This window comes from Thunnus maccoyii, chromosome 7 (assembly GCF_910596095.1).
Source record: "Thunnus maccoyii chromosome 7, fThuMac1.1, whole genome shotgun sequence".
Taxonomy (NCBI): domain Eukaryota; kingdom Metazoa; phylum Chordata; class Actinopteri; order Scombriformes; family Scombridae; genus Thunnus; species Thunnus maccoyii.
In genome coordinates this window covers 9,346,706-9,372,644 of record NC_056539.1, presented here as the reverse complement: position 1 = coordinate 9,372,644, position 25,939 = coordinate 9,346,706, and the positions used below count along the sequence as shown (strand labels likewise).

Genomic DNA, 25,939 nt, shown 5'->3' with positions numbered 1-25,939 from the left:
CCCTCTACCTGCTCCCGTCAAAGAGCACTCACTACTGTGTTTCACCAGGAAGCTTTGGAGGGGGGATTAGTGGAGCCTGTAGCTGTTGAGGAAAGTTTCCCGAGAGAGGCCAGGATCTGCCAGTGCCACTAGGAGGATCCCGGCGGCCTCACTGAGTTTTCCAGAGCACATTGTAGTTGCGGTTCCGCCTTCTTCCCCGCCGTGAGGGTGACTTGTAAAGGCTAGCAGCCAGCGGCAGGGTCGGTGTTAGAGCCAGAGACATCTGCTACAAGCTGCACGGAGTTACTGGCAAAAAAAGGTAGGCTGTACTCAGTTTTTCCACAATTTTAAGTACAGCTAGTAATCATTTCCTTTTATGAATGTAAAGACGTCGGTTGCACAAAGCACAACAGAGAAGAAAACTTATCTAACTAGAGTAATAGTGAAGCTAACTTACCCTAAAGTTAGCTAACTGTTGCTAGTCCGTGTTTTATTACCTTGTGCTGCTGCTGCCGGTTTAAGAAATAGGTCATGTTTGCAAAGGTGACTTTGAGAAAGTATTGCCGCCACTTCAATCAGTCGGTTTATGCAGGAGTGAAATCATTGAGCACTGCCTTTTGTTTTTTAGTTCATAGACTGTAGTTTACGCTTGCTAGCTAAAGTTAGCCGTATGTATCTTATTATTAGTGGGATGTGCACTATTGCAGTTTGATTTTCCTTATCGAGGGCTGCACACTGAGGTTAGGTCAACACGGCAACCTGGTTTCCTTGACAACAACGCCCAAATTTCTATCGTAGATACAAGTACACCGTGTCCTGCGCTGATTATGACATGAATAGAAATTAAACTATAACTTGTTGGTTGTTTTATTAAGTTGGGAAGCTGAAGAGGCTGTCCCCGTGCCAGCAACAAGATGTGTATTGTTCTTATCTGAAGGTGTGGATGAGTACACTATGTTTCAGTCTGCATATCAGCAATCTTACAATTTAGCCCTGCGGCGGCTTAAAGTTGTTGCTCCACTTTCTCTTTTCTCCGGTTTGCTTACAATATTGTCACAATCTTAACTGTGCTTACAGTCTCTAGAGCGATCAAGTGCCCTCCAGACAAGACCGAAGCATACAGCGGAGTCCAGGCTGGAGAAGAGAGAGGTTGAGGAGGAAGCATGTCCACTGACCAGGAGCCCACATTCACAGTCAAGCTGCTGCAGCTGCTGCTGCTCTCCACCTACTGGGGAATGCAGATATGGGTCACCTTCATTTCAAGTTGGTACCACACACACACACACACACACACACAGATAAACTGAAACTGAGAACAGAAAAGCAGGAAACTCAAGTGACGAGACAATGAGAGGGAGGTGTACAGAGAGTGTTTAGGATGTTTGGAAGCATCTTTGTCTCATGTCTAACTTGTGTTTTTTGGTCACCGTTACATCTACATCCAGACCCAGACTTGCTGCTGTTGCAAGTTAGCTCAGTCACTACTTTTACACAAATTGACATTCGTAGGATATAAGCGTGTATATGGTGTGTCATTCATATTTCTATCTACAGCATAGACACATTGATTGTTAAAGATAACCCTTTGTCAGCCCCGGTGTATTGCAACATCTGAACCACAAAACCTAAGTTTCTGTCATGTTGCCACTGTGGTGTACCATTATGGCTGTGTTTGTTCAAACACAGTTTTGCAATAAACTACTTAAAACCTTAGAGCAGAGGCAAGGTAGAGAGTCTATCAAGCATTTTGATTACTGTATGTGTCTGAAATTTAGTCAACGACTAAGGTGTATATACCCTTCAGTAAATAGACCTTCTCTCAACCTTGTTATTTTATGAATATACTTGAATATTTCAGTCTGAGTTCCAATGAGTTGTTCTGATTTCTACATTTCTGCACAGGCTTTGTGATGGACAACCACCTAAACAGACACACATATGGTTTTATTCAAAGTCGCCTCGTCCCGTTCTACCTCCACTTGGGTTCCGCTTGTGCCTTCTTTAACCTCACAATCTACGCAGTGTATCATCCCAGCGACATGCTGGATGACAGAGAAGCCTTTCAGGTGAGTAATTTGTTTCACATCACCATTTTGCCAAAAAAACCTCAAAACATATTATTTTTATTACTTTAACTTATTTTTGAGTATTTCTTTAACCTCTGCTTCTACTTTCCCCCTACAGATCTTCATCTTCTTTGTGTCAGTGACAGTCGCGGCTATCAATGCTCAGTGGTTTGGTCAGATGACGTCAGAGATCATGGCGGACATGCACCTCATCGAGCAGGCGTGTGGACTGGGTCAGGATATCGGCTTGTCATCGAACCGGGAAGCTTACGCCAAACTGTGTGAGACGGATGTGAAGTACAGACACCTCAGCAGTCGTTTGTGGCTGTACAGACTGCTGTCCTCTCTCTGTAACCTCTGCTGCATCGGCTGCAACTTCTACAGTCTCTGTTACATGGCTGAGAACCTCGGCACACTGTAGAGCTTTTATGTAATACGTTATGTCTTTCTGTCTCTCTGCCTTGTTAGTTATGAGATGAACAGTCGGGTTGTTCTTGTGCCTTGGGAAATAATGAAAGGAGATTTTGGTCCTCATTTTTTTTTGTTGATTTTGAGACAATCATGTTCACTAAAGCTGCATTTCTGTCTTGAAGTTTGCAGGGAGACGAATCAGCTCCTGCTATGTGAGCAATGTCTCACCTTTCACCTAGTGTGGCTGCTGTGTGCCACGCTGTGCACTGCAGCCTGGAGAGTTCCCTGCAAGACTGCAGTATGATGCCTTACAGGAACCTAAAACATGTGGGATGTTTTTAAGAACTTGCAATATCAGAGACACCGTAGCAGGAAAAAAGCCTAATGCACTTTTTTTATTTTTAAGCAACAGAAAGACACCTTTTAGTAAGGAAGCTGCTGCCGCGCCGCTCAGTCTTGCTCTTCCTGTTTGGGTGGAGTTTGAATACATTGCTCACTCCAGCAGCAATCACTCTTTAGTGACTGCTGCAATCTAGTGTCACAAGTTTGTCCTGTTCACGGTATGTTACCGTAGGAGCACCTGGGGGGCTGTGCTTCACGTTTCAAAGTGAATGCTTGGACTATCTTTAGCTCTTTTGGCTGCTGCTGCAATGAAAAAGAACACTTTTACTAGTTGGTATACAATCAATACTAGTTTTCAACCCATCCAAAAACACACTGGCACCAGTGGTTTGATTATTGGTATATTTTAATCAATCAATCAAGTTTATTTGTCACATATAATCATATAAGGTACATTCACAATGAAATGTAATCCCATCAGTTCCTTCAATTTGTGCGTTAAAAAGAGATTTTACAGAATTTATTGGTTTTCATTAACTTTTACAGTGTTGATCTGTAAATGATGTTATGAGATTATTTCGCAGCAGGAAGTAGAGTTTATAGAGCTTTGATTTATTCCCACTTTCATCAGTGTGTCCTTGAGGAAGGCACCATGGCTGTGAAGAACATAGTCAGTTTAATTTAGCAGGTTTAATGGTTGTTGTAATAATCTGGTGGATCGTGTTGTGGCATTGATCCTGCGGGTAATATGGAGGAACATTTTTTGGGATGGTTGGAAGGATTGTTGAGACTTGCTGAGATGATGTGGGTCCAATTTGACTAAACCTCAGTGATCATGATTGTCTGCTTGAAGACCTGAATGACATCTCTGCACTCAGTTCTTTCACATCACATCCAGGATGACCTTACAATGTGCTGCAAGGGAAAATCACATCAGATCTTATACATAGATATATATATACATTGGTGAAGGATTTAACAGACTTGCAAAGCTGTCAGGTCTGTAACTTGACCTCAAGCATTTTTTGATTTGGTTTATAACACCTCAGTTTACTAGATGTCAGTCTCTACGTATTCAAACATTATGATCTGACTGTGCAGGAGAATTATGCAGCTATGATTATGAATTTGAAGCCAAATTATTATGAGCTGTACTCACACTAGAGTTGTGTTCTCTCGCAGTACAGCTTTCAGGTGTGTGACAGTCCCTCCCCTTTAGGAGTGAAGCAGGAAGTGCATCACAGATTATCAGCTGTGCCTGCTGCTCCTCAGCTATATAAGCTGCTGGATTCAGTCACTCTCTCTCTCCCTGGGTGTGTAGTTTATTTGGGTTAGGCTTTTCCTCATGTTTATTTTCTTTGTTCATTACACTTCACTGTACACTCATTCAAACACTCCACACAATACTGATGTTACTGATTTACATACTTTATATTGCCCTTGGTTAACTTATATTTTGTTAAATAAATATTTAGTAAAGTCATGTGTCTTCCTCTCCTCCTTGTCCGCCCCTTGAGCCGGGCTGTGACAGGTGTCAGTGCTTTTTTTTTAAGTCATAGTTTGAATATCTTTGTTGTTATTGACCAGAGAGGATCTGTGGTCAATTATATATTTTGTTATCTTTTTGCACATGTCGAAATAATATTATTGAACCCCACCCTGCTATGACGGCCCCTCCCTGTTGTAACCGCTGATATGAACCTTGTCTATAGATGTGTTTGTGAAGTGTTGTTCTTCTAGTTAGTGTTGGCCTGTAATACACATCTGTGTGAACCAAAGTTTTAAGAACAGCCTTCAACACAAAAAGCACTTCTGTAATCAAAGCAGAGGCAGCTGAGTACAGATTTCTCTTATATGGTCAGACTGGACTGATGAAGGTGCTTATTATGTGCCCGTTCAGGGTCACAGTGCTACTGGCAAAGACAATGCAATATTACTAGTTGTTTTATCTGCACCTTTCATTTTTCTTTGCTGTTAGCTTAGCCAGCTTAAATTCATAGGAAATTTGAATGCAAGTCATTTTGTCTATAAACATTAAAGTGGCATTTGGGTATCAAATTTTAGTAGACTTTACCTTCACTTGTAGATATTTATGCCAGTTTCTTTATGTTTGACAAGTGTTTAATACTGAATGTAAAGACTTGCCCTCTTTAAATGTTTGCCTTAAGACCAGTGAGGTCAGAGGTCATGAGCTGTTAATGGTAGTGGGTTTGTATCAATGATGTTTTCACATGTATTGTCTATCTTTTGTATTAAAACATGTTGTCTCTCAATTTCTCCCCATTTTTCATTTACATCTATTTATTGTATTTGCTTAGGAAGATATTTGTGCAGGTTTACTTGACTGAGATTATAATTATCTTTACAGTGCAGTTTATAAATAGCAGGACGGTGACACATGTTCTACTCTTTGCCTCTGTACTTTATAGATTTAAATGGAAACTTAAAATGTTCACTTTCAGCTTTAAGTCTGTTTAGAGAGTTCACATATTGGGTGAACAGGAATCAGCCTTTTATAGTCTACTGTACTCAGATATGTAGACAGTGGTCATACTCCTACATATTATGTCATTTGTACTGTATGTTGGTTGGACATAAAATGGCCAAAAATACCTAAAAGCTGTTATTAAATCCCCCAATGTGTAGGATTTGAACATTTTGGACTTTGGCGACTCTTAGTGGTAGCATAAAAATAAAACTCTGGCAGATCCCCAAACTTCAATCCGATTCAGATTCAGTGCCTGCAGACACAGACGAACAGACTGAAAACAACACAGAGTGCACACGTTTCCTGCTGTATCATCTTTTTATGAAAACAAAAACCTTTGGACGGAAGAATACTTTGAAAGACACTAATCATAAAAAATTCTACCGACACAAAATTGAAAAACTGATGTCAGAGGGGTGGGGTAGAGTTGGACAACTTTCATCCAAGCCTGAGTGTCGCCATGGTGCACAACTTGAAAACCAGATTTAAAAAGACACAGTTTAATCCTATGGGTCCAATGTAATGTCATATTTTGCCAGATGTGACAGAAGGGGGAGCCATCGCCCTGCCGTAGTTCATCATCAGACGCAAGCACAAACTGAGCCTCACCTACAAAACTGTGCTCAATTAGTCTGGATTGAGTTGCATCAGAATGACAGAACAGTTATAACTTTACTCATTTGAGACTTGAGTTGGTAAAAGTAACCTAATGATCCAAGTATTTTTTAAATCACAACCTTTGCTTAGATGTTGAGAACCATATTTGAATGTGCTCCATACCTGATCCACTTGGTGTGAAACCTGATATTTCAGCTGACCAATAAATCTCAAGAAACACATCATATCAGAGTTTTTTTTAATGTAAAAATACATCATTGTGTTTCAGCTACAAATCCATGGTTACTGTGTTTGACATGAGATCAGCATTAACAATTCACAAGCCACTCCACCTACAAAATGAATATAAGTCTAAAAAAGTAATAAATATAAAATGATGTAGATAAAAATGTAAAAAATGTCAACACGTACCTGACTATTAAAGGTTTAGATAACTATAATACTTAAAAACCTGAAATGCACATTTCAGGAAAGTACAATAATCTCAATCTCAACAATGAATGTAACAGGAGCTGAGGCAGCTCAGTTTCACCCTTTTGCAGGTGATACCTCAGTTAAAAGTGCGATAACATTGTGTCAAAAAAACAAACAAACAAAAAAAAAAAAAAACACACAACAAATGGATCCCCTTGAACAAATAACAAACTGTAAGTACTGTTTGTTAATTCTGCATAGAGAACCAGTTACAGCCTCGGAGAGTCCACCTCAAACATTCTGTAATACTGAGGGAGGATAAATGTAAACTGTTCATCTCCCAAAAGGAGGCAGCAACATTATTTAAAGCCACAATCCTTGATGAGAACTGACAGCCCACTGCCCCACCCACTTTGGTTGGTTGAAGGATGAGGTTAGATCACTGTCATTACTGTTTGTCTGTAACAGGCTTATAACAGTGTATGCGCAAAAATGAAAAGAAATGTAAGACTAAAGACTGAAACAACAGATTACAAATAATGATATTGTCAGTGCATCTCACTTAGAAGGCATCCAGAGTTACATTCCTTGTAAACAGCAAAAATGGAAAAGGCAATAAAAATATAAGGATTGTGCCTTTAAAATAATGATAATAATAATAATAATAATAATATTCGCACAACTCACCAGCACACACCCATGCTTAAAACCACTGATAACTCCAGCTGTTTCACTCCTGTGTCCAGGAAACATTACGTCATCCCAACATTTAGCCTCAAACGTTCAGTTTGTCTAAATGTCTGGAAAGGTTGTTATATAAATACTATTGGTTCCATGTTTCCCTTCTTCTCAATGCTCACAAGTACAGTATCAAAATACAAATATTCAAAAGGAAAATACCATCTAAAAATCAACCCACAATTTTTCTGGAGGGTTTCGTAACCATGGCAGCAACAGGAGAGCAATGGAGCTTCTGGTGATGGTTTACCTCCATTTAGACAAAAAACAGAAAGGAAGTTGACGCAACACCATTCCCATCAATTCCTCGCCTTTGCTGCCGAAAAACTCCATAAATAAAAGTCATACTATAAAAACAGTTTCCCTGTTCATCAGCATTTAAAAAATCCAGTGTCTCTGTCATACAACCACCTTGCCCTTGATGTCCAACTTGGTGTTTTCACTTGCTTTGCTGGACTGCTCCTCTGTGAGAGTGATGTAGGAGTACACCAGGCTGGCTGCAATACTGCAACGACACACAGAGCAACCACGTTACAACGTACAAACACCTCACTCCTCTCAATATGAAGAGTTAATATTAAAGAGGCTATTAAAAACTTTCAGGCTACATCTTGAAAATCCTGTTATTGTTTGTGTCAAATCAGTTAAAAGGTGAACATATTGCAGCACATCACAAGTCATAAAAATGACCATATTTTCCAACAAGTTTCAGCATGCGCATATTCATTCCTGCAGCTGTATGACACATTAAGCCGGTATTATGTGTGTCAGCATTGACCTTTTCCTTTTCTCACAAGAAACAAATATCAAGTAGGAATTCACAGAAAGTCACAGTGTGAGGAGACCCAATACTTTTGGACCGCTGGGATGAACTGCACTCAATCAGAAACAAGAAGTGCTCAAGCTAATAGGCAACATGCTAACAATAGAAACTGGAATACAAGACATGTAATGAAAAAATGTTCCTCAACAACATATTTACCCCCAGGCACAGGTGAGCTTTACACAGCAGAGGTCCAGTTTTTAATAGGTTTAAGAAATTCACAACAGCTCACAATGTTTTCTGTCACATTTCATGAAATCAGCTCTTTTTCCTCTGCAAATTAAAAAGTACCCTGTGGAGTTTTTGTAGTAGCCACTGGTAGTGCTAGTGGGCAAAGCAGTGTTTTTACAACTGGGGCCCTGTTTTGTTTGTATCACGTGCATGAAGACACAAATGCATGAGATCATACATGATACACATTCCTGCAAATTGATTCAGGCTGTTCCACTGATTGACAGAAGGCCCTTTTCACAGCACACACACTGAGCTGTTGCACTGGGAAAACACAAGTTTACTGATAACATTAACAATGGCTACGATTTGTTCTCAATAAGCCGTGACAGTCTGACAGTGAGCCAGCATGTACAATACCAGGACCCTGACACTGACGCAGCTGAATGAAATTCGTTAATATTATTTACACCTGTGTCTTACTGTCAAAATGTCTTCTGTTAAAAAGGCCTGTTCGTTGTGGCAAAGTGCAAGAAGAAACAATATGCCAAAAAAAAAAAAAAAGCAGGAAAGTAGACTAGAAGCTAACAAACATGCTTTTTGTTAAACCTCAAGAATACAAACAATGTATTTTGGTGAAAAACACTAACTGTAAACATAACTGTATAAGAATATACAACAAGAGCCCAAGGTGATCAAATTACAATTGTGAATAATAATAAATTACGATCATTTTGTGAAACTTTTACTTGTCATAAACACTTTTTATAAAAAGGAGACTATGTTTAAGCTGATAAATATATTTTCTTTGTTAATTTGTCGTGTTAGTTTTTCAGTGTACCATGTTCCAAATGTCATTAGCAGTATCCTTCTCCATAACTGTATATACACATTTAAAACAGGTAAAAATACACAAAAACACAATGATAATATGGTATTTACAATTTCCTCATATGTTTTTATGTAATTGGCTCAATCTGTTTTGTGACCATGCAATGATAAATTTACATGCTGGAAAGACAGATGTGTGAGCTGACTCTGGGTGTATGTGAGAATAATCTTTATGTCTATCTGTTTGTGCATAGGTTAGAAAATAAACCTGTTGTTTCATACCTGATATTCAAACCTATGAAGTTAGTCCAAGAAAAAATGTAGTCTCCACTGAATACCATCCCAATATATGTCACCAGGACGTTCTGCAAAATGGAGAAAATATTGAGTTTTTTGTGTCATAGTTAATTTAACTTTTACTTTCCACAAACCTGCTACTTACCTTGATGCAGCCCACGATCGTCGTCGTTAATGCGGAGTTGTATTGTGTACAGAGCACTGTGGAATACATTAGAACAAACCTGCAAAACAACCATGTCATCATATTACTCATGACACAACATTTTGAGTGATGAAAAATCTGATTTCACAATGTTAATGCAATGTAGATACAGGATCATTGTACGTTTCACAATCAGTCAAGCAAAGGTTTACAGTTTATATTCAGCTGCTGATAGAACAACATTACCACAGAATTTCAGTTTAATCCAGATGTTCCACCCCCAGACAAAACACAATCCTGCTTGCTTGCACATACATGCCACACATACAAGCTTTGGCTTGTATCTTACCCCATAATACAGGAGAGGATGAACTGGGTGAGGAATAACACATCTGACCAACCATCATATTCCACAGCCTGACAACAGAAACACAACTTAAGAAACAGCAAAGTCACACAAACACACACAAAACTCAAATAAATAACTGGAATACAACTAGAGAGGTAGACAATTATGTATTAATTCACTTTGTTTATTTAATAATTTCAGTCAGTGCGTATGGTCGTGTCCCGTCCAGCATCCAGTGGAAGAAAGGAAATGAGGGTTAAATGACTAACAAAACTCCAGGGAAACACTGAGGAGTTGTTCATTACATTTTTTGGGAGTTTTGTAAGGCCAATGACTGACTAATACTGATATGCTTACAAACTCAACATTAAGTTTCTGATAGCTTTAAAAGGTAGTCGTCTGTATCTCTGCTGTGGTTGTTCAGTCAAGGGAAGTTGTGGGTGCTGCTGTAATAACTCTACTAGGTGCATAATAGCAGCTTTGTGCCTTTTTGGCTGATGGGCCCCAGCTGGGCAAACCAGAAGGTCTCTGCCAACACTGACCAACAAACAGACAGCTCATATTTACAGCACACACCCATGCCTATAAGAGCACTCACTTCAATTTAGGCTTAAAATTTGCAGTAACTTGCAATAATCAGTACCAAGGCCATAAACATACTACAAGCACTTAACTCGCAGCAACTGTTTAAACACTTAAATTTCATTCATTTAACCTATTTAACAAAGTGTCTTTTTCTCCCAAATTAAACCTATAAAATCTGCCACAAATCAAGATGTTTGGAGGTTTGAATGAAGATTTTAGAAATAGAGCTTACAGAGAAGAAAGATCAAATTACAAACTGCTTACCTTCTGCATATCTCCAGTCACATGAGCCAACAGCAGAGTAGGAATGATCATAAATAATGCATTATAATACAATAATCCATATTTCCCCAACTCCTGTTGGGCAGGAAGCAACAGGAACATGAAAAATAAGCAGAGCCAGAACAGAGGGGGTTATTCACAAGTCTTTCAGTGCATTCCTCATTAACTAGCATACAGATGTCATGCATGTCCAGCCCTCTGCACTACCTAGACCCTCTTGTTTGCATTTGTCTGATTCTGTTTCACGTGGCTCCATCTTTCACTCCCTCAGAATATCTCTCATCAGTGCGCGCACACACACACACACACACACACACACACACACTTCTCTGTCTAGCTCAGTATTAGCAGATGGTGCTCTACAGACATGACAGACTAAATCTGGATCCAGTTCTGCCTCTGCTGTAATGTTAGAGTTGAGTAGTATGCTCATGTGACATAAAAAGGCAACTAAAACAAGCTACAAGCCATGTCTGGTTCAACAGTCAAACTGTACTTACTGTAACCTGACTGTTAAAAAAAATGTAAGAAAATGTGTAAAATAAATAATTGCAGTGAATTACTTAACGAAAGTACAACTAAGATTAACCTTGTAGAAATAAACTGGAGCCAAAATTGATACTGGCTCTACAAAAGAGTGATAATTAAATCAGTGTACTGAAGTAAAAAGAACCAACTCAAAGTGTTTGTGTGCACTGAGCTCCTTAAAGTCAGACGCTCAAGGACACTTTGGGCTCTCTAAATTCACCAACATCAGCTCAATGCCAAAAACAGCTTCTACCCAACAATGGTTACTATTCATCGGGTGGTGCTGCCACATACCTTCGCATCTAATTTTTGCTTCACATAGGCTCCGTTGGCTGCAGTGAGCACATCGTTCAGAAGAATGAACACATAGCCTTGCAGGTCAAAGGACATGTCAGCACTACGAGCAGAGATGAGAGAAAGCGATAGAAAGTGTCAAGGAGGTAAATAAGCACTCTGTCACTAATGATTTATTTGTGGGCATGCTCTGTTTAAGCAAGGCTCTTTTAACTCTGATATACAACATGTGTCTAATGACCCTGAGAACAATATCACTTATATGAGGGCCTATCAGGACAGGACAACCCTTTGTAGTGAAGGCAATTCTGGTCTGGTTAGCAGGTAGGACACCTGGATGTAGTAGAACTTACCTTGCAGCTATAAACGCCCCGAGGATCATTGTAAATACTGTCAGTTGGACTGGCCTGGAGAATTTCTTCCTGCCAAAGTTCAAAGACGGTGGAGCAATGAAATTCAATCTGACTGCATTGAGCTGTAATAAAAGCCACTAATACAGTACAAAGACCAGGCCTGGAATCTTCTACTGTAGCTGTGTCACACTGAATACAAGTAAAATGGGTTATCTGTCATGTGAAAACTCACTTGAGCAGAAATCCCTCGGCCAGCATTGTGAATAAGATGGAAAACCTCCTGAGGACAGTAAACATCGGCAGACTGGTGGAAGAGGAACATAAATTGCAAAAGTAAATTGTCAGTTGAAATTTAACTTGGCCAAATATTGAAAGTCATGCTCAGATGAACTCATGATGATAACACTGAATGAACTTCCCTTTAAGCATCATTGAGCATGGATAGTTTAGAAATGAAAACTTACTTCAGCCGTTTGGTTCCAAACAGACCAGTGATTTGATTTCCCACAAAAAGGAGAGGTAGAGGAAACGTCTGTAAAGCCAGGTAAACATACACACGTTGTTGTTGTGTTAGAAAAGAGCTGCCCTGACGTTGGTGATCTTCAAATCATTTTACATTAATTCACAGAGATGCACAGGTGGTCTCACCTTGCGAGGTATGCTCTCATCACAGTCAGGGAAGCTGATCACCCTCGCTGCCTTGCCCACCCACAGCACAACCACTGTGGCCAACATCTGCACACACACGCAATAGAAAATCATTTTTGCTCTGCTTATGTCATTGAATAATGTCTTTTTTTAAGACCGGAAAAACGTTCAACTTACTTGTCCAATTCCGACACATATTGAAGATGGGAACCTGAACAGCAGAACAGACAAGTTGAGTACCAATGACCGTTATAACTTACAAGCTAAACTTAGTGTAGCTAACACCGTACTTTACATATGTAGCTAGGTTAATATATGGCCTGCTAAAATACCACTGTACGTGAAGCTCTCCTGTCTCAGTCGGTACCACTGGGTGACCATTAGTTAATAAGCGGTGCCGTGTTGGCTCCGCTATCCAGTCGACACAACTTCCAGCAGCTAGGCTAATGTTAGCTAACATGGTAGCTTTTCAACTATGACCGTTACAGGCGTCCACAAAACCTTTACCTGTAGTTAGTGAGGACACTTTTGTTCACCACGACGATGAGAAACGAGCTTAGTCCATAAAACCCAGCGGCAAATAGCTTCATGAACAGTGTCAGAGGTTTGTCCGCCATCCCCGACCCGACAAGTTTCTCACTCCTCACTGAGTGTCGGTTCTTTCCCTGCCATCACTTCACTAGCTCGCTCGACACACACACATACGCACACACACACACGCACAAACGCGCGGGCACATACACACACACAATGCGGCGGGGCGTTCCTGTGGTGCGCGGGACCGCCCACGGCTTTGATTGGTTCGCAGAGTACAGGAAAGCCCACTAATAAACAAACGTCTACTGTTATGATTGGCTCGTGTGGTACAAGAACGCCCACTTTTTCTTCTTCTCTACCTCGCATCCTTTTTGGCCATCTAGTGGCCATTTTCCACTGAAACAACTTTTCTTCAGATGTATTATATAAATAATTTTGATTTTCAAAACTTGACCATTATTGTAATCTTAAAAATGATTCTTTTCACACTCATTTGGGTCACATTAAAAAATCTAGAAATATTGGTGCCTTTCTCAGAAAAATCGAATAGAAAAACCCAAGAACTGATGTTTGTTTACACCATACAACTATGTTTAAAGAGGTCATATTATGCCCCTTTCCCAGTTTAATATTTTCAATTTTGTGGTCTGTTAACAAACATTTGCATGTTTTTATTGTCAAAAAGCACCTAGTTACAGCTGTACAAGCCATTGATGCAACCCCTCTGTTTCACTCAGCCTGAAACATGCTGTTCTGTGCAAGTGGGTCTATTTGTGGACTTGCAGTATCTACATGACACACCCACTTCACTACATGCCCACTTGGTTAGGTTTAGGCATGAGCAGTGAGATGGTTAGGGTTAGGTTTAGGGGTCAAGGGGTGTGTCATGTAGTGAAGCAGAGTGTCATGTAGTAAATTGGCTGTGTCCTGTATGTCTGCAAGAAAACAAATAGACCCTCTCGTTTTGTGTCTGTTCAATGCCCCTCTCTTCTGACTGGCTGACTGTTTTCTGAGTGATACACGCCAGCGCAAACCACAGCCAGGTAACAGATTAGCTTACTGTAGCTAGGTAAAACCAGGGCTCTGGGTAAAACTCACCAGTAAATTGTGATGACCACCGCTGAGGATAATGTTATCCAACCTTTGGGAAGCTATGCAATGACAAATTTGCGTCATGACATCCAACAACTGCGCAGTGTTTCCTCCGCTACTGTCTTTCCTCTGCTCCGCCCTGTGTGTGTGTGTAAGCCCTGTCCCCGGTGAAACACAGAGAGCAGAGGAGAGGAGAGAAACTAGCACGATCAGAAATGACCAGAAATGAAACAAGTGTACATAAATTAGGTAAATAACATAAATAAGTGTAGCCGGGTGGTAAATCAGTGCAGATGTAATTTTCCACTTAGGTGTGATAGCTCTCAAAGTTGTTTGAATGTTAATACATGTGTTCTTTGTTGTTTTCTTTTGAGTGTACAATTGTTTAGATTTAATTAAGTATACCGTAAGTGGGCTGTGACAGTCTCACTTGTTATTGCCGATTTTGGTCACAAGGCGGCAGCATTGAGCGATATTATTGTCGCTCCGCCAGGTGCATCTTGGTCTTTCTTCCTGTTCACGTGCCAACAACCTGGAGATTTGTAAAGTGGCGGGTGCTGTGACTCCATCGTGTAAAGTAGTAGACACTCTTGTAGTTGATGTCCTGGGATTTTGGCGCCAGACGTCGACCACTGTGTTCTCAGTTGCATAGCAAGGTAAACGACAGTGTGTTGAGTTGTGCAGTCTCCAGGGAGTTCTACGTGGGGTTGATGAAACTTGTGAAAAATTCATAGCCTACTGCCGTATTTTGTTTTTGTTATTTTTCTTTTAAATCATTTTAAAAGAAACTCTCTGTTAACTCTGCCACAAGCTGTGAAAGCACATGAGCTGCCCTCTAAAAGGACTCAGTAGCTTACACACTGTGTTAAAATTACCTGTTGCAAATATGGTCAACAATAAAATTAAAGCTACAAGAACCCCGGAAGTAATTGTGTCCTGTGTGGCATCTAATTCCACAGGCTATATAAGCATATTTTGTTTCTTTCAGGAGGGGTGTGGGGATCCCGTTGGAGGGGCAGGCAATGGTAAGGGAAACGCTGAGTGGAAGGCACAGTTTCTCAATACAGGCTGTGTGCTTTTCTTTGAGTGTTCTGATAATTTCACAGTATTTATATAGCACCTAGACCTGCTTTATAATCAAAAAAGAAATGGATATCTCCCTTTCTACAATATGTCCCCTTTAATGGATACACAAGACAGAAGTTCATTTAATATTTTAATTTTAATTAGAAAACTTGATGGGTTGGGAACATACATTATACACACACACACACAAACACACATGCTGGAGCGACTCTCCAGCTGGTCTGGCAGGACCTGGGGATCTTCTAGGAGGAATTTGAGCAAGTTGCTCAAGAAAAGTCATCTGAGTTGCTCTGTTTGTCCTTTTCCCACCATGAATCTGATCTGGATAAGCGGCTAGAAAATGGATGGATGGATCTTATTATGTGACTTAATCATGAGGAATATCAACTATTTTACTTTGTTAATCACAGATAACGATATTGTTTGAGGAGGAGTCATAGCAATAGCATAGAGACTGAAATTAAAATCAAAGTCTCAATTGCTCAATTTGTTCTTGTCTCCACAAGCTAAAAGTTGCAAGGGATCCAGGACAGTATGATGCAGGCAATTCAAACATACAAAGGACATGAAAAACTATGAATATTACAAATTTCGGCCATTAATACTGCTTACATGTCAAGCTGTCATGGAGGTCTGGAAACATTTTTAAAAAGAGACTCCTGTCTTCATTAGTACAAATTGGGACAGATTCGTCTGCCATGTTCATTTTAAAGATTAGCAGTATTACAGTTAACAGTCCCAGGCTGTCAAAACATTGTATGTTGCCATAGTAAGCTAATAAAGCAGGAACACAATATCTATACTTGTGAAACACTGAAATGAAATGGACAAAATGGCCAGGACACCAGTCTCTGATGTAGTATAAGCTGCTTTTTACTCATGTGCCAAACAATTTTGAGCAGTTCAACTGAATGTCTTGTTGAGGATGGGAATTGTGTGGGCCTATGAAATGCTGTGAAAATATTGCCATTGCTATTGTTCGAAACTCCAAATAACTCCATCTTTATGCACTATAATTATCTACCACTGAATAGAACCAAAGGCTCAGCTCCAAAACAATAGAGCATTAAATTGTGAAACCACTTTAAAATGAATGCACCCAAAGTAAGACTCTTCAGTGTTATAAGTACAACAAGTAGATCCATCTGAGTATCCATCAGTATTCCATCTTCCTCCGTGTCTTTGATTTAGACTACATTAAATCAAGGGAAAATTGAGATTTGGATCAAAACTTCAGTTATACTGCTGAAATGGAAAACAAATTTGTCATCGAACGTGCCATTTTCCATCTTCTATCCACCACACTGAGATAGGCTACAGCCAAACCAAGCTCATTTTCAACTGACTCAATAAAACTATATATAGTTGAATGTGCTTACAATGTATGCACATCTATTCATGGATTCCATCATAACTTTCACACCAAACTATCAAATGATACAGTGGAGTGCGCATGTGTGGGGGCAGGGGTGGGAATGTGTTGTGTTCCATCAAGAGTGTGGGAAAGGGAGTCTGAAAGGGCATTTCGAGTTCCATTTTCCGAGAAGTACTCTGCTCTGACGAGTTCCAGGTGATCGCTGTAGAGGAGACAATGGAAAGTTGAAGTAGGAAAAGTTGCTTCACATACTGCAGCTCCTGATATTTGGTCAACCTTGGGACAAGATGAGAGGAAAGTAAGGGGAGGGAAGACTCATGTTATGCGTGCAGTGCCCGGGCAGGGGCAATAATGATTCAGAGTCTCTTCATGACGTCTGGGGACTCCATTGTAGGCTTCATTTTGTTGACTGTCTCTTGCAGCTGTTGCTTGGTTTCCTCATCCAAATTCCTTATCAAGTCCCAGCCAAGTATCTCATCATTCAAACAGGCCATGATAAGAATGTAACTGATGAAACTGACATCTTTACTGATTGCTGCACAGCTATAATGTTGAGTACATTGTACATTATCAACAACTGTGTCTTGATCTCACCTCTTGTCACACTGTGCCACCTGTTGATACAAAATGTTTGCTTTGTCCAGAGGAATACGGTTTAAAGCAATTATACAAATGAAAAAAAGGTGAATGCAGTAGAAGTAGAATAATATAACCTTGTCATTTCTTTAATCATTTGCACCAATAAGGCCCCCATGGGACACAAATTAAACGTGTCTATCATTGACAAACATACTTGGCCAATATTTTAACACAAAATAATGTCTCCGTAAGAAAAATACCTCTGGTAGCAGGACATCAAAAATATATTTCACCCTGTCTTGTGTGGCTCTGTGTGGAAGGGTGGTATCCAACAACCCAACATCCAACAACCCAACATCCAACAAAGAGTGTGTACACTCTGTCAAATTGGTCTTCATTGAACCAAATGCAGGCCAAGCCATCTGCAGCATGCTGCCAGAAAGCTTTCTCTGTCCCTCTGACAAGTGCCCACAAGCATAAATGTATACAAATGTATATAAATGTATATACATGCATTTATATACATTTAAATGTATATAAATGTATATTATAGAGACTATCTTACATCATCATTTGTGACGTGACATTTTTGACAGTCTGATTAGTACTGAAAGAGGAAGTTGATTTTAAACAAGTGAGTCAGAGACAATTAAAACCCTACAACAATGAAGAGCATAGTTGTAACAGCTTGTATTTAATCAAGTTATAAAATGTCTGGTTATCAACACCAAACCAGAAATATGTTCATCTACAAAAAATTGTCAGTTGTGTAAGCAGGTACTTGTTCTGTGACTTAATGTCATTTTTAGATAAGTTTCTGTGACAATGTGTCAGTGTAATTAGGTTTGTACCAAAAGGGCCATGTTATGTTAAGCAGGTTTACATGAAGCCAAATGAAGAAAGGTTTTGAAACCAGATCAACAACAACCAGAAATTTTTCAAAACCCACTTGAAGATGTTCTACTACCACCTTGTCCTGTGCTATAAAACTCACAAGTGCTTCATTGGCAAGGTGATGTGCATCTTCTGCTTTTCGTGCTTTTTCCAGGTGAAAACATTTAGATTAAGGTTAAATGATTATATTTGTTCTCATTTTGTGCTGTACAATGTTTACATCAAATATTTGCATTGTAATACTAAGAATGTGCCATTGCACATTGTGCATCGCATATGTATCTGGCCCGTAAACAAATAAAGCTATCTTTTTATCAGATTAGAAGTTGTATGCATTTCTAGATATATAAACACCTGGCTCACTCCTGTTACTAGCAAACAGACCATGAGCCAGTACTCGTAAAAATATTTGATAACATTTCTTTAATCTTTTTAGATCTACTGTCTTTAGCATCCATGGATGTAAGTCCACACTTTGTTGAGATCAAGTTGGTACAAATTAATTATGTTAATGTAACACTAAGCAATTGTTAGTTTGCCCCACTTGTTTCATCAAAGTCCTAAATAATGGTAAAATGATAGTAAAATGTCAACCATGCATTGCTAATTTGTTATAACAAACGGTATGATGGTGATAGGCATGAATATATTTAAGAGCTTAATCCTTAACAAGCCAAATCAAAGATATAGGCAATGTTCCAAAGTTTTGAGGAAAATCCCTTAAATTTGGTTCACAGTTATTTACAACTACCACATGCATCCGATCAAAGATAAAAGAGACAACTTTAATTCTGATCATGGGCACCAAGTGTGGTTTTCATTAAAGTTAGATTTTAAATTAGGAATAAGAGTCCTATTGGTAATTCTTGTAAAAAATGAATAAAAGTCTTGTAAGACGTAATAGAAAATAAAACTGATTTCCAATAGGACTGTGAAAATCCCACAACAACCAAATATTTTTTCTTACAAAAGGGGATAAAAAGTCTTATGGGATTTTTAGAAATGTATAGTTATCCTAAGGGATTTCATTGGAACCAACAGCAAAAAACATGCATGCACAATACTGTGAAACTGAAGCAGTTAAATGGATGATCAGTCAGGTTTCAGTGGATAGATCCAAGACCCTGATGCTGACTTACATGGATTTATATAGATCTATCTATAATGTAATATGATTAATTTTGCATATATTATTTATCATACTATAAGGTTGTAATTTCAGCAGTTGTACATACTGTATCATAAGCAACTTAGAGTATGCTGTTTTACTAAACAACCACAAAATAGAGGCAAACCAATTGTTTACTCTGGTGAAAATAACTGCACGTTACATATACAGTGTTTATACCAGTTTACCTGTTTACCTTTCTCAACCTATTCAAAAAGACTATAAGAGCAAGTCTACAGCATCAGAGAAGCATTTCAACACTTCTCAATGCAAGGTGGGTTACATGGTTCACTGACAGCAGCTTGATCAAAGTGGACTCTCTCCTGCTCCAGAGAGAGGAGTCAAAACAGCAGCTACATATTGTTTAGTAGCTGGAGGTCGAGGTCAAGGTCCCTCTAGACACAGGTTCAGGATGCTTTAGTTGAGAGGTCATGGAAACCGCTTTCACATCCTCCAGACTGCACCTAAAGACCCAGAAGAGGTTGCAAAAGGTCAGGACATCAGGCTGGAGGACTTCTATCAGCAGCACCCGGATGTTACTGTTCTCACTTAGCTCGAGTTACAGCAGCTCATGGGTGAAATGGATGAGTTGTTCACCAAACTCAGAGGAGAAAAGGTCAAGGCCCTAAGACTCCAATCTAAAAAGAAATTCCTTGAGGTTGAGATGTAAAAAAAGAGAAGTTTGAAAGCTCTCCTGAACATCCAACAACCTGAGGAGGAAGAACAGAGGGAGAAGGACCTTGAAACAAGCCTGACCGAGCAGAGGGAGGAGGATAACAGCCGCTCTGTACCAGGAACAAAAGGACCTGGAGACTGAAAGATGGAGGAGGACAAGTCCTGTCTCGTAGAGTCTATAAATAATACCCAGAAGACCCTTTATGAGAAGAGGAAAAGTGGATGAAAACAATGGCAGGATAGAGACGTCAGGTGGACGAGATGAAGAAAAAAACAAATAAGAACTCTCTTTGGAGAGAATTCCTCTTATTCTATTTGAAAAATAGAACTGGTCTTTATATTTTTTTGTGTTTCCAGTTGTTTTTCCATATTGTTTTTATTTGCCATGTGCTGGTAGAGTTGTGCAGTTTAAATACCCTTTTCCCTACATAGTCCAAAATAATCAATAATTTACATAAATCACAATTTGTAGTCAGGCCAAGACTTTGTAGTTCTAAGTTTCCATTTTGCTAAAACATAATTTGTCAGCAAGAACAGTGACCTTCTTGTAATCAACTTACATTGTACTAATAATTTTGTCAGACTTTTCATTTGCTATTTGACTGACACCAATTGCATACAGTATAAACCTTTATGTGAAGATTTAAATCTTGATTTTATTCTCAATAAAAGATTTAAGGATAAAATTAGAGCACAAAATATGATGGGTACTGCAAAAACCTCCACTTACCATAAAAATATCATTCCTACACTTACCATATATCCTGCACAGTGATTTAAACTGTGTTGGACACAAGTCTCAAACATTAGGCTTTGGTTTTGCCTTCAGTCACAGTCTTTCTCATTATGATTTAGCAATCATGACATGTTTCAAAAGCAATAACGTGCATCAGTGCTCCTGGTGAAACTGAACTAACATCTCCAAAATTTTCTGACTCCAGCAAGGGTATGTGGGGTCATTTGAAATATTATTCTTCAGCCATTTATTCTTCTAATGACTGAAAAAACAGATGCATTATCCAGAGTACTTCGACCAAAGCATATCTGTGATCTAATTATACATGACCACAAGATGAGGGCCAGCTTTCTGACCTGACCTTGCAAAGGCCCATGTGTATTTTGGCAGGTGTTTGTAGGATAAAAACCTGACGTGTCTGATAAGAAATGTGTCTCTCCATGTGCCACGTTGTCAAACAGAAAGCCCAGGCTTCAGCAAAACCCTCATTCATTTCCTTTTTGAAAAGAAACAGCAGGAGACATCTGCTCTGAGCCATGTCTGGACTGAACGCATCTCTTGGATACTTCCTGGCGTGTGTGATTTTTGCAGCCTCAGTTCGAGCACTCCTTAAAAAATGGCCAAGGTTTAGCTTCATTTTGGAGTTTGCCTCCTCTTTCATGCTGGTGGGGTGCTGGCTGGAGGTGCAGACCATTGTGGAGGTGGGTCAGTGGGCTGGGGGCTTGGGTCCTGATGTGACTGCGACCATACTGTTTGTGGTGCTGCTGACCCATGGCGTGATCAGTGGCGGTGCGTCAGGGAATCCCAGCCTGGTTGTGCTGAAGTTCCTGCAGCTCGAGGCCACCACCCTGCCCATTCTCCTCGCTGTTGCAGCCCAGTTTCTCGGGGCCCACCTGGCCCTTTATGCAGCTGTATACTACTGGAGCCTGGAGCTGACAGATATGCACATGATCAAAAACCTGATGTCAAGAGAGTGCAGCACATCACTGCTGGCCTCTTTGCTCCAGGGTTTTTTCACTGAGTGTGTCTGTGCGCTCATCTTTCACCTAGTCCACCTAAACCTGAGACGCAGATCCGCCCTGATCCGAGTGCCCCTGATCGCTGTCCTCCTCACATTCCTGTCTCATACTGGTAAGTTTAAGGTGAACCTGGCCCCTTGTTTATCATCACGACAAAAAAATACACTCTTACAAAGAAACTATAGATTTGTAAATGAGATATTCAGAGCAGAAGAGTTTCTGAAATGTTTCAGAATGAAAACATTTGCAAATAAAACCCATTTTAAAAAACAGAAGGACATCAGTGTAACAGACACACTCTTTTCTCTCCGTTATGGCTCAGTGCATGTGCAGTATCATCTGAGATCAGTATGCACCCTTAATGCAAAACCTACTGAGAATTCTGCCAATTTGTGCAAATTACACTTGACTGTTCTTACTCTATATGGTAGCCTAAATCAACAGCAACCTTTGTTTCCACTCCCTAGTTCACACACTTCCATTAATCAATTATTCAATCATGCATCTGTTTATGAATTCTGCTAAAGAACACTATTAGAAGTCTGTAAAATAAAGTTATTATATTAAGTATGCTTATTGAGTATCAACCTGTCAATGAGTGGTATTCCATTGTCAGTCCTTTTTGATAACCATGGCCAGGGTTGTACTTAAATGTGTGCTTTTTCTACTGTACAAACCTACATGCACTACTTGAAGAGATCACACATTACTTCACACCTGTTTGTACATGTTAAATTATGAGTGTCTTGGATTCTTGGTAACTTCATCTACTGCTTCCTCACAAACCCCACAAAAGATCCTGTCATTTCAAGAATGTGTTGAACATGCTCCCATATTTCTTTTCTCTTGCCATGCAAAAATGAACTTTGCACTCAGTTCTTTTATTATTTGCCTTGTGTACGCTTTATACACAGGACAACAAAAACGTCATCTAATACATGAATTTAGCAACTAACATGAACTTTATTTTTCATTTTCCAGCCAGAGGCTACACCTCAGCCTTCGTGAATCCGTCCTTAGCTTATGGCCTCACCTTCCACTGTCCTGGATTTACCTTCACAGAGTACGCAGTGGTCTACTGGCTGGGCCCTATCACAGGTAAATTACGTTAAAATGAAATATACATGCATACTAGTACATGCATATGTGAACACTCTGGTTACACTGAATTTATGTTTTCTAGGCATGATTCTGGCTCTTCTCTTGTACATGGGCCATATTCCAAGGATTTTTGCCAAGAACCTACTATATTTTCAGAAGACGCGTTTCAGAGTGCCAAAGGGGGACAAAGGAGAAAAGAAGAAAATGTGAAAGAAAGTGCCTTTTTCTTTTTTATAAATCAACCCTTTAGGAAAGTACACAACAACAAATGGTCACTGGTCAAGAGATATTTACTTTCAATATTTCAAGCCTGTACAGAAAAAAATAAGATATTTGGGGGGAAAAAAATCTTTTACTCGTTCCATTCTCGTCAGCTGTTTTCAATAAAAATATGACTGAGTCTCAATCATTGTTTCTTTAGGAACGAAACCACCTTCACCAACACGGCTTCCTTTAAATCCACCAGGTGCAGGACGCCACATGGTGGCAGCATCAAGAATGACACTGCTGAACAGCGATACAAGCTGCAGATAAAAACGATCTCATAGAGGCCAAAAACAAACTAAATCAACTAAACGGAATTAATGTAAAAGAGACTAGTTCCTTCAATTTATGAAATGTCTCATACAGTATTTGACACTCAGGAGAGGGGAGCTGCTTGTGTCCCGGCAGTACTTGCAACAGGTGTAGAAGGCACTGACCCAGCAGGCTCTGAGTCTTTTGGCTGACTATTAGCAGAAGGGCCTCGATCTGTGGATGAAAAAGAATAAACAATAACGATCAGTACCAGGTTTTTTAACAATAAGAGGCCATGAAAAATGTGAATTTTATAGCCAATTTAATAGTCCTTTAATGCTACATATCTTGATGCTTCAGTGGAGGTTGTTTATTGTTTAGCTGGGCACAGTATGCGTATGGTAAACCTTCCTCTGTCAAATTGGGATATAGTATTGAGTTGACATTACCTGGCTGTTTTTGTTGCTGTAGCTGAGCCTCGGGACGGTCTACCCACAGACAATAATCTGGATTATTCAATAATGTCTTGCTCTGCCCACAAATGCGACATCTCACCACAGTGAAGCGAGTCTTGCCATTTTTTCCTGAGAAACAAAGTCAACAAAAGGCAGGTAAGGGACTAAAACAGAGATAATATGTCTCTTAATGTGTTTCTTTCAATGTAAAATTTCTTTAAAAGGTAAATTGTCTTAAAATGCCTCTAGAGCATCTGCAATATAAATACATTTAGTATCTAATACAAGATAACATGGGAATCTAAATAGCAAACTGGCTTACTTCGTTGTCTTGTTGTAGCAGTTACACCAGGGATGAGCAATGAGCAGCACTTCTTGCATAATGTTCTTTTTACTGATGGGTCTCTGCAATAAAATGAATTAACAGATGTTGAAAACTCATATTTATGCTTGGGAGGGTGAGACATAAAGGACAAGGCTGGTGTTGTTCTATATTTTTCTTGTTGTCAACAAATGCCCCAAACAGACTGATAGCAACAATGTGTTAGTCCGTCGCTCAGTAATTTCCAACTTTTCTACCCTCTGAGCCGCAAGCCTACTTGTTCCTAATTAAAATGGGTCACAAATATGTAGTTTCAATTTTAATAAAAGATGAGCTGTTGGTTGAGCTCATAGGACTTGATTTTACAATCCTGTATTGTTATTGGCAAACATTTCTTGAGTGGGGGTAGGGGGTAAACGCTTCATAGGGTCATCAGGTGGGCACCCTCCCTCCTTGGTGTTTCGTTGATAGGCCCATGCAGCAACAGAACTTCAGGAGGATCAGTCAAGTCCAGGTTTTTTCGATCAATAAATCTGTTCATGCGGACTGTAAATCATAATCGAATCTCAGGAGGATCAGACAAGTCCAGTTTTCTTCTCAGTCATTTTGTAAAACAGCTGGGCACAGTAGTTATGATCAAACAACTGAAACAGACTATTTTCAGCTGTGGATTAACATACATTTGGTGTACATAGTTAGTATTTCAGCAGATGATAACAATGAAGGAAGATGTCAATCAGTGCAGCGTTGTCGCTCATTGATGTGTTTTCAATAGTTTAGGATCAGTAATGGAGCTCTATGGCACACAGGAATATGATATATTAGGCTTTGGCTACACAGACAATACTTGTTATTGAAATCAGTTCATTACTGGTTCGGGTCTTTTCATGGGATTTGTTGACAATAAGAAAAATGTAGAAGATCACCAGACTCTCACCAGTGAATCAAGTCACTCAACAGTAACTTTCAAAAATTGGATGGTGGATGTTGGTATTGTGAATCCTGAAAAAACAAATGTTTCCAAATAGGTTTGATTAGCTGCATCTCTTGTCTCATATGAAACCCTGTACAGCAGTGAAAATAATTACACACACACACACACACACACACACACACACACACACACACACACACACACACACACACACACACACACAACAAAACATACTGCTTTATATAAAAGTAACGTACTTTACTTCACATAAGTAACTCTGTGGGAGGCAACAGTAACATCACTCAGAAGAGATTGACTTTACTTACTGTCTAAGAACTAAACGTCTTGCTATGGTCTTCTGGGTAAAGCAGTAGAAACGAGCCAGCTCCACATTTTCTGGGTTTTGAGCTAAAACACAATGTGCAGCCTGTAAAGGGATAAAACCGATAGAGTAAAAGCATTAAATACTTGGTTAGTGAGGTGGCTCGTTAGCATGTTAGCCATGTAGATGGCATCTGGAAAGCCATTAACTTATACTTTACTGTTCATTTCCTACCTGATACAGATAGTTCAGTCTCTGGTAAGCTTCTTTGTCTTTCAGGTGTACTGCCATTTCACACAAAGCTAAGAAAACCAGTCGCAGTTGTGTCTTGTTACAGTTTTCTACTCTAGGCTCTCTGACAGGGTCGCGTCTACATGGTTACCCCATGGGTTACTCTCGATTTGTATTAATGCGAGAAACTCTCGCGAGATTTGTACACGTTGTTTCTTCATTATGTGCGTTGTACAAATGATTACTTTTCTATGAGGTGAGAACGCTGCAGTTAAGGTCTGGATAGCTTTAGGAAAAAAAAAAACAAAATAAAACAAAAAACGCTTGGTTAGGTTTACAGAAAGATCATGATTTGGGTTAAAATGATAACTCTCGCGAGACCTTTCGCGGCGAATCGCAGGTCCAGGGTTACCAGCCGGACACGACATGACCATGGTAGAACATGTTTTGCTTTATCTTTTTTTGAGTGTGTGTGTGTTTTATACTTTACACTTTGTATTTTATTGTGCTATGGACCCTCCATGAGTTGTATCCT

General features: G+C 39.6%; 4 protein-coding genes and 1 long non-coding RNA gene across 6 annotated transcripts; 3 read left to right on the top strand and 2 right to left on the bottom strand.

The window, feature by feature from the left end:
* The first annotated feature begins 209 nt into the window (after positions 1-209).
* On the top strand, positions 210-5,071 carry si:ch211-121a2.4 (transmembrane protein 205). Of its 2 annotated transcripts, none has more exons than XM_042416486.1 (4): positions 210-298; positions 1,057-1,242; positions 1,882-2,045; positions 2,164-5,071. In XM_042416486.1, the coding sequence occupies exons 2-4, from the start codon at positions 1,143-1,145 to the stop codon at positions 2,464-2,466; spliced, it is 567 nt and encodes a 188-aa protein (XP_042272420.1). In that variant the 5' UTR covers positions 210-298; positions 1,057-1,142; the 3' UTR covers positions 2,467-5,071. The 2 variants fall into 2 exon arrangements, with proteins under 2 accessions (XP_042272420.1, XP_042272421.1); XM_042416487.1 differs by lacking the exon at positions 210-298 and adding an exon at positions 825-916.
* A 1,057-nt stretch (positions 5,072-6,128) lies between these two features.
* Positions 6,129-13,094, bottom strand: LOC121901119 (UDP-N-acetylglucosamine/UDP-glucose/GDP-mannose transporter-like). The gene is made up of 12 exons (XM_042417800.1): positions 12,870-13,094; positions 12,540-12,573; positions 12,363-12,449; positions 12,179-12,246; positions 11,947-12,018; positions 11,715-11,783; positions 11,362-11,464; positions 10,522-10,614; positions 9,673-9,740; positions 9,324-9,402; positions 9,164-9,246; positions 6,129-7,561 (listed from the first exon to the last, which is right to left on the bottom strand). The coding sequence occupies exons 1-12, from the start codon at positions 12,977-12,979 to the stop codon at positions 7,456-7,458; spliced, it is 972 nt and encodes a 323-aa protein (XP_042273734.1). The 5' UTR covers positions 12,980-13,094; the 3' UTR covers positions 6,129-7,455.
* Positions 13,095-14,602: 1,508 nt separating this feature from the next.
* LOC121901101 lies at positions 14,603-18,993 on the top strand. The gene is made up of 3 exons (XR_006097178.1): positions 14,603-14,647; positions 14,980-15,016; positions 16,648-18,993. It is a non-coding gene; the product is annotated as an uncharacterized LOC121901101 (long non-coding RNA).
* Positions 18,994-19,114: 121 nt separating this feature from the next.
* On the top strand, positions 19,115-23,030 carry aqp12 (aquaporin 12). Its single transcript, XM_042417768.1, has 3 exons — positions 19,115-21,635; positions 22,505-22,621; positions 22,707-23,030. Exons 1-3 carry the CDS (start codon positions 21,041-21,043, stop codon positions 22,832-22,834), a joined length of 840 nt encoding a protein of 279 aa, XP_042273702.1. The 5' UTR covers positions 19,115-21,040; the 3' UTR covers positions 22,835-23,030.
* On the bottom strand, positions 22,897-25,578 carry rpp21 (ribonuclease P 21 subunit). The gene is made up of 5 exons (XM_042417769.1): positions 25,408-25,578; positions 25,178-25,278; positions 23,918-24,000; positions 23,590-23,724; positions 22,897-23,374 (listed from the first exon to the last, which is right to left on the bottom strand). The coding sequence occupies exons 1-5, from the start codon at positions 25,462-25,464 to the stop codon at positions 23,265-23,267; spliced, it is 486 nt and encodes a 161-aa protein (XP_042273703.1). The 5' UTR covers positions 25,465-25,578; the 3' UTR covers positions 22,897-23,264.
* Between the last annotated feature and the right edge of the window lie 361 nt (positions 25,579-25,939).

What these genes read in the sequence shown, in the direction of transcription:
- aqp12 (XM_042417768.1), top strand. Translation starts at nt 21,041, where the DNA reads ATGTCTGGACTGAACGCATCTCTTGGATACTTCCTGGCGTGTGTGATT. An exon ending in CACATTCCTGTCTCATACTG is followed by an intron (nt 21,636 to 22,504) that starts GTAAGTTTAAGG and finishes TTCATTTTCCAG; the next exon opens with CCAGAGGCTACACCTCAGCC. An exon ending in CTGGCTGGGCCCTATCACAG is followed by an intron (nt 22,622 to 22,706) that starts GTAAATTACGTT and finishes TATGTTTTCTAG; the next exon opens with GCATGATTCTGGCTCTTCTC.
- si:ch211-121a2.4 (XM_042416486.1), top strand. Translation starts at nt 1,143, where the DNA reads ATGTCCACTGACCAGGAGCCCACATTCACAGTCAAGCTGCTGCAGCTG. An exon ending in ATGGGTCACCTTCATTTCAA is followed by an intron (nt 1,243 to 1,881) that starts GTTGGTACCACA and finishes ATTTCTGCACAG; the next exon opens with GCTTTGTGATGGACAACCAC. An exon ending in ATGACAGAGAAGCCTTTCAG is followed by an intron (nt 2,046 to 2,163) that starts GTGAGTAATTTG and finishes TTCCCCCTACAG; the next exon opens with ATCTTCATCTTCTTTGTGTC.
- rpp21 (XM_042417769.1), bottom strand. Translation starts at nt 25,464, where the DNA reads ATGGCAGTACACCTGAAAGACAAAGAAGCTTACCAGAGACTGAACTAT. An exon ending in AGACGTTTAGTTCTTAGACA is followed by an intron (nt 24,001 to 25,177) that starts GTAAGTAAAGTC and finishes ATTTTATTGCAG; the next exon opens with AGACCCATCAGTAAAAAGAA. An exon ending in TGCTACAACAAGACAACGAA is followed by an intron (nt 23,725 to 23,917) that starts GTAAGCCAGTTT and finishes TTTGTTTCTCAG; the next exon opens with GAAAAAATGGCAAGACTCGC.
- LOC121901119 (XM_042417800.1), bottom strand. Translation starts at nt 12,979, where the DNA reads ATGGCGGACAAACCTCTGACACTGTTCATGAAGCTATTTGCCGCTGGG. An exon ending in ATGAGAGCATACCTCGCAAG is followed by an intron (nt 12,247 to 12,362) that starts GTGAGACCACCT and finishes CTGGCTTTACAG; the next exon opens with ACGTTTCCTCTACCTCTCCT. An exon ending in AGCAAAAATTAGATGCGAAG is followed by an intron (nt 10,615 to 11,361) that starts GTATGTGGCAGC and finishes CCTGCCCAACAG; the next exon opens with GAGTTGGGGAAATATGGATT.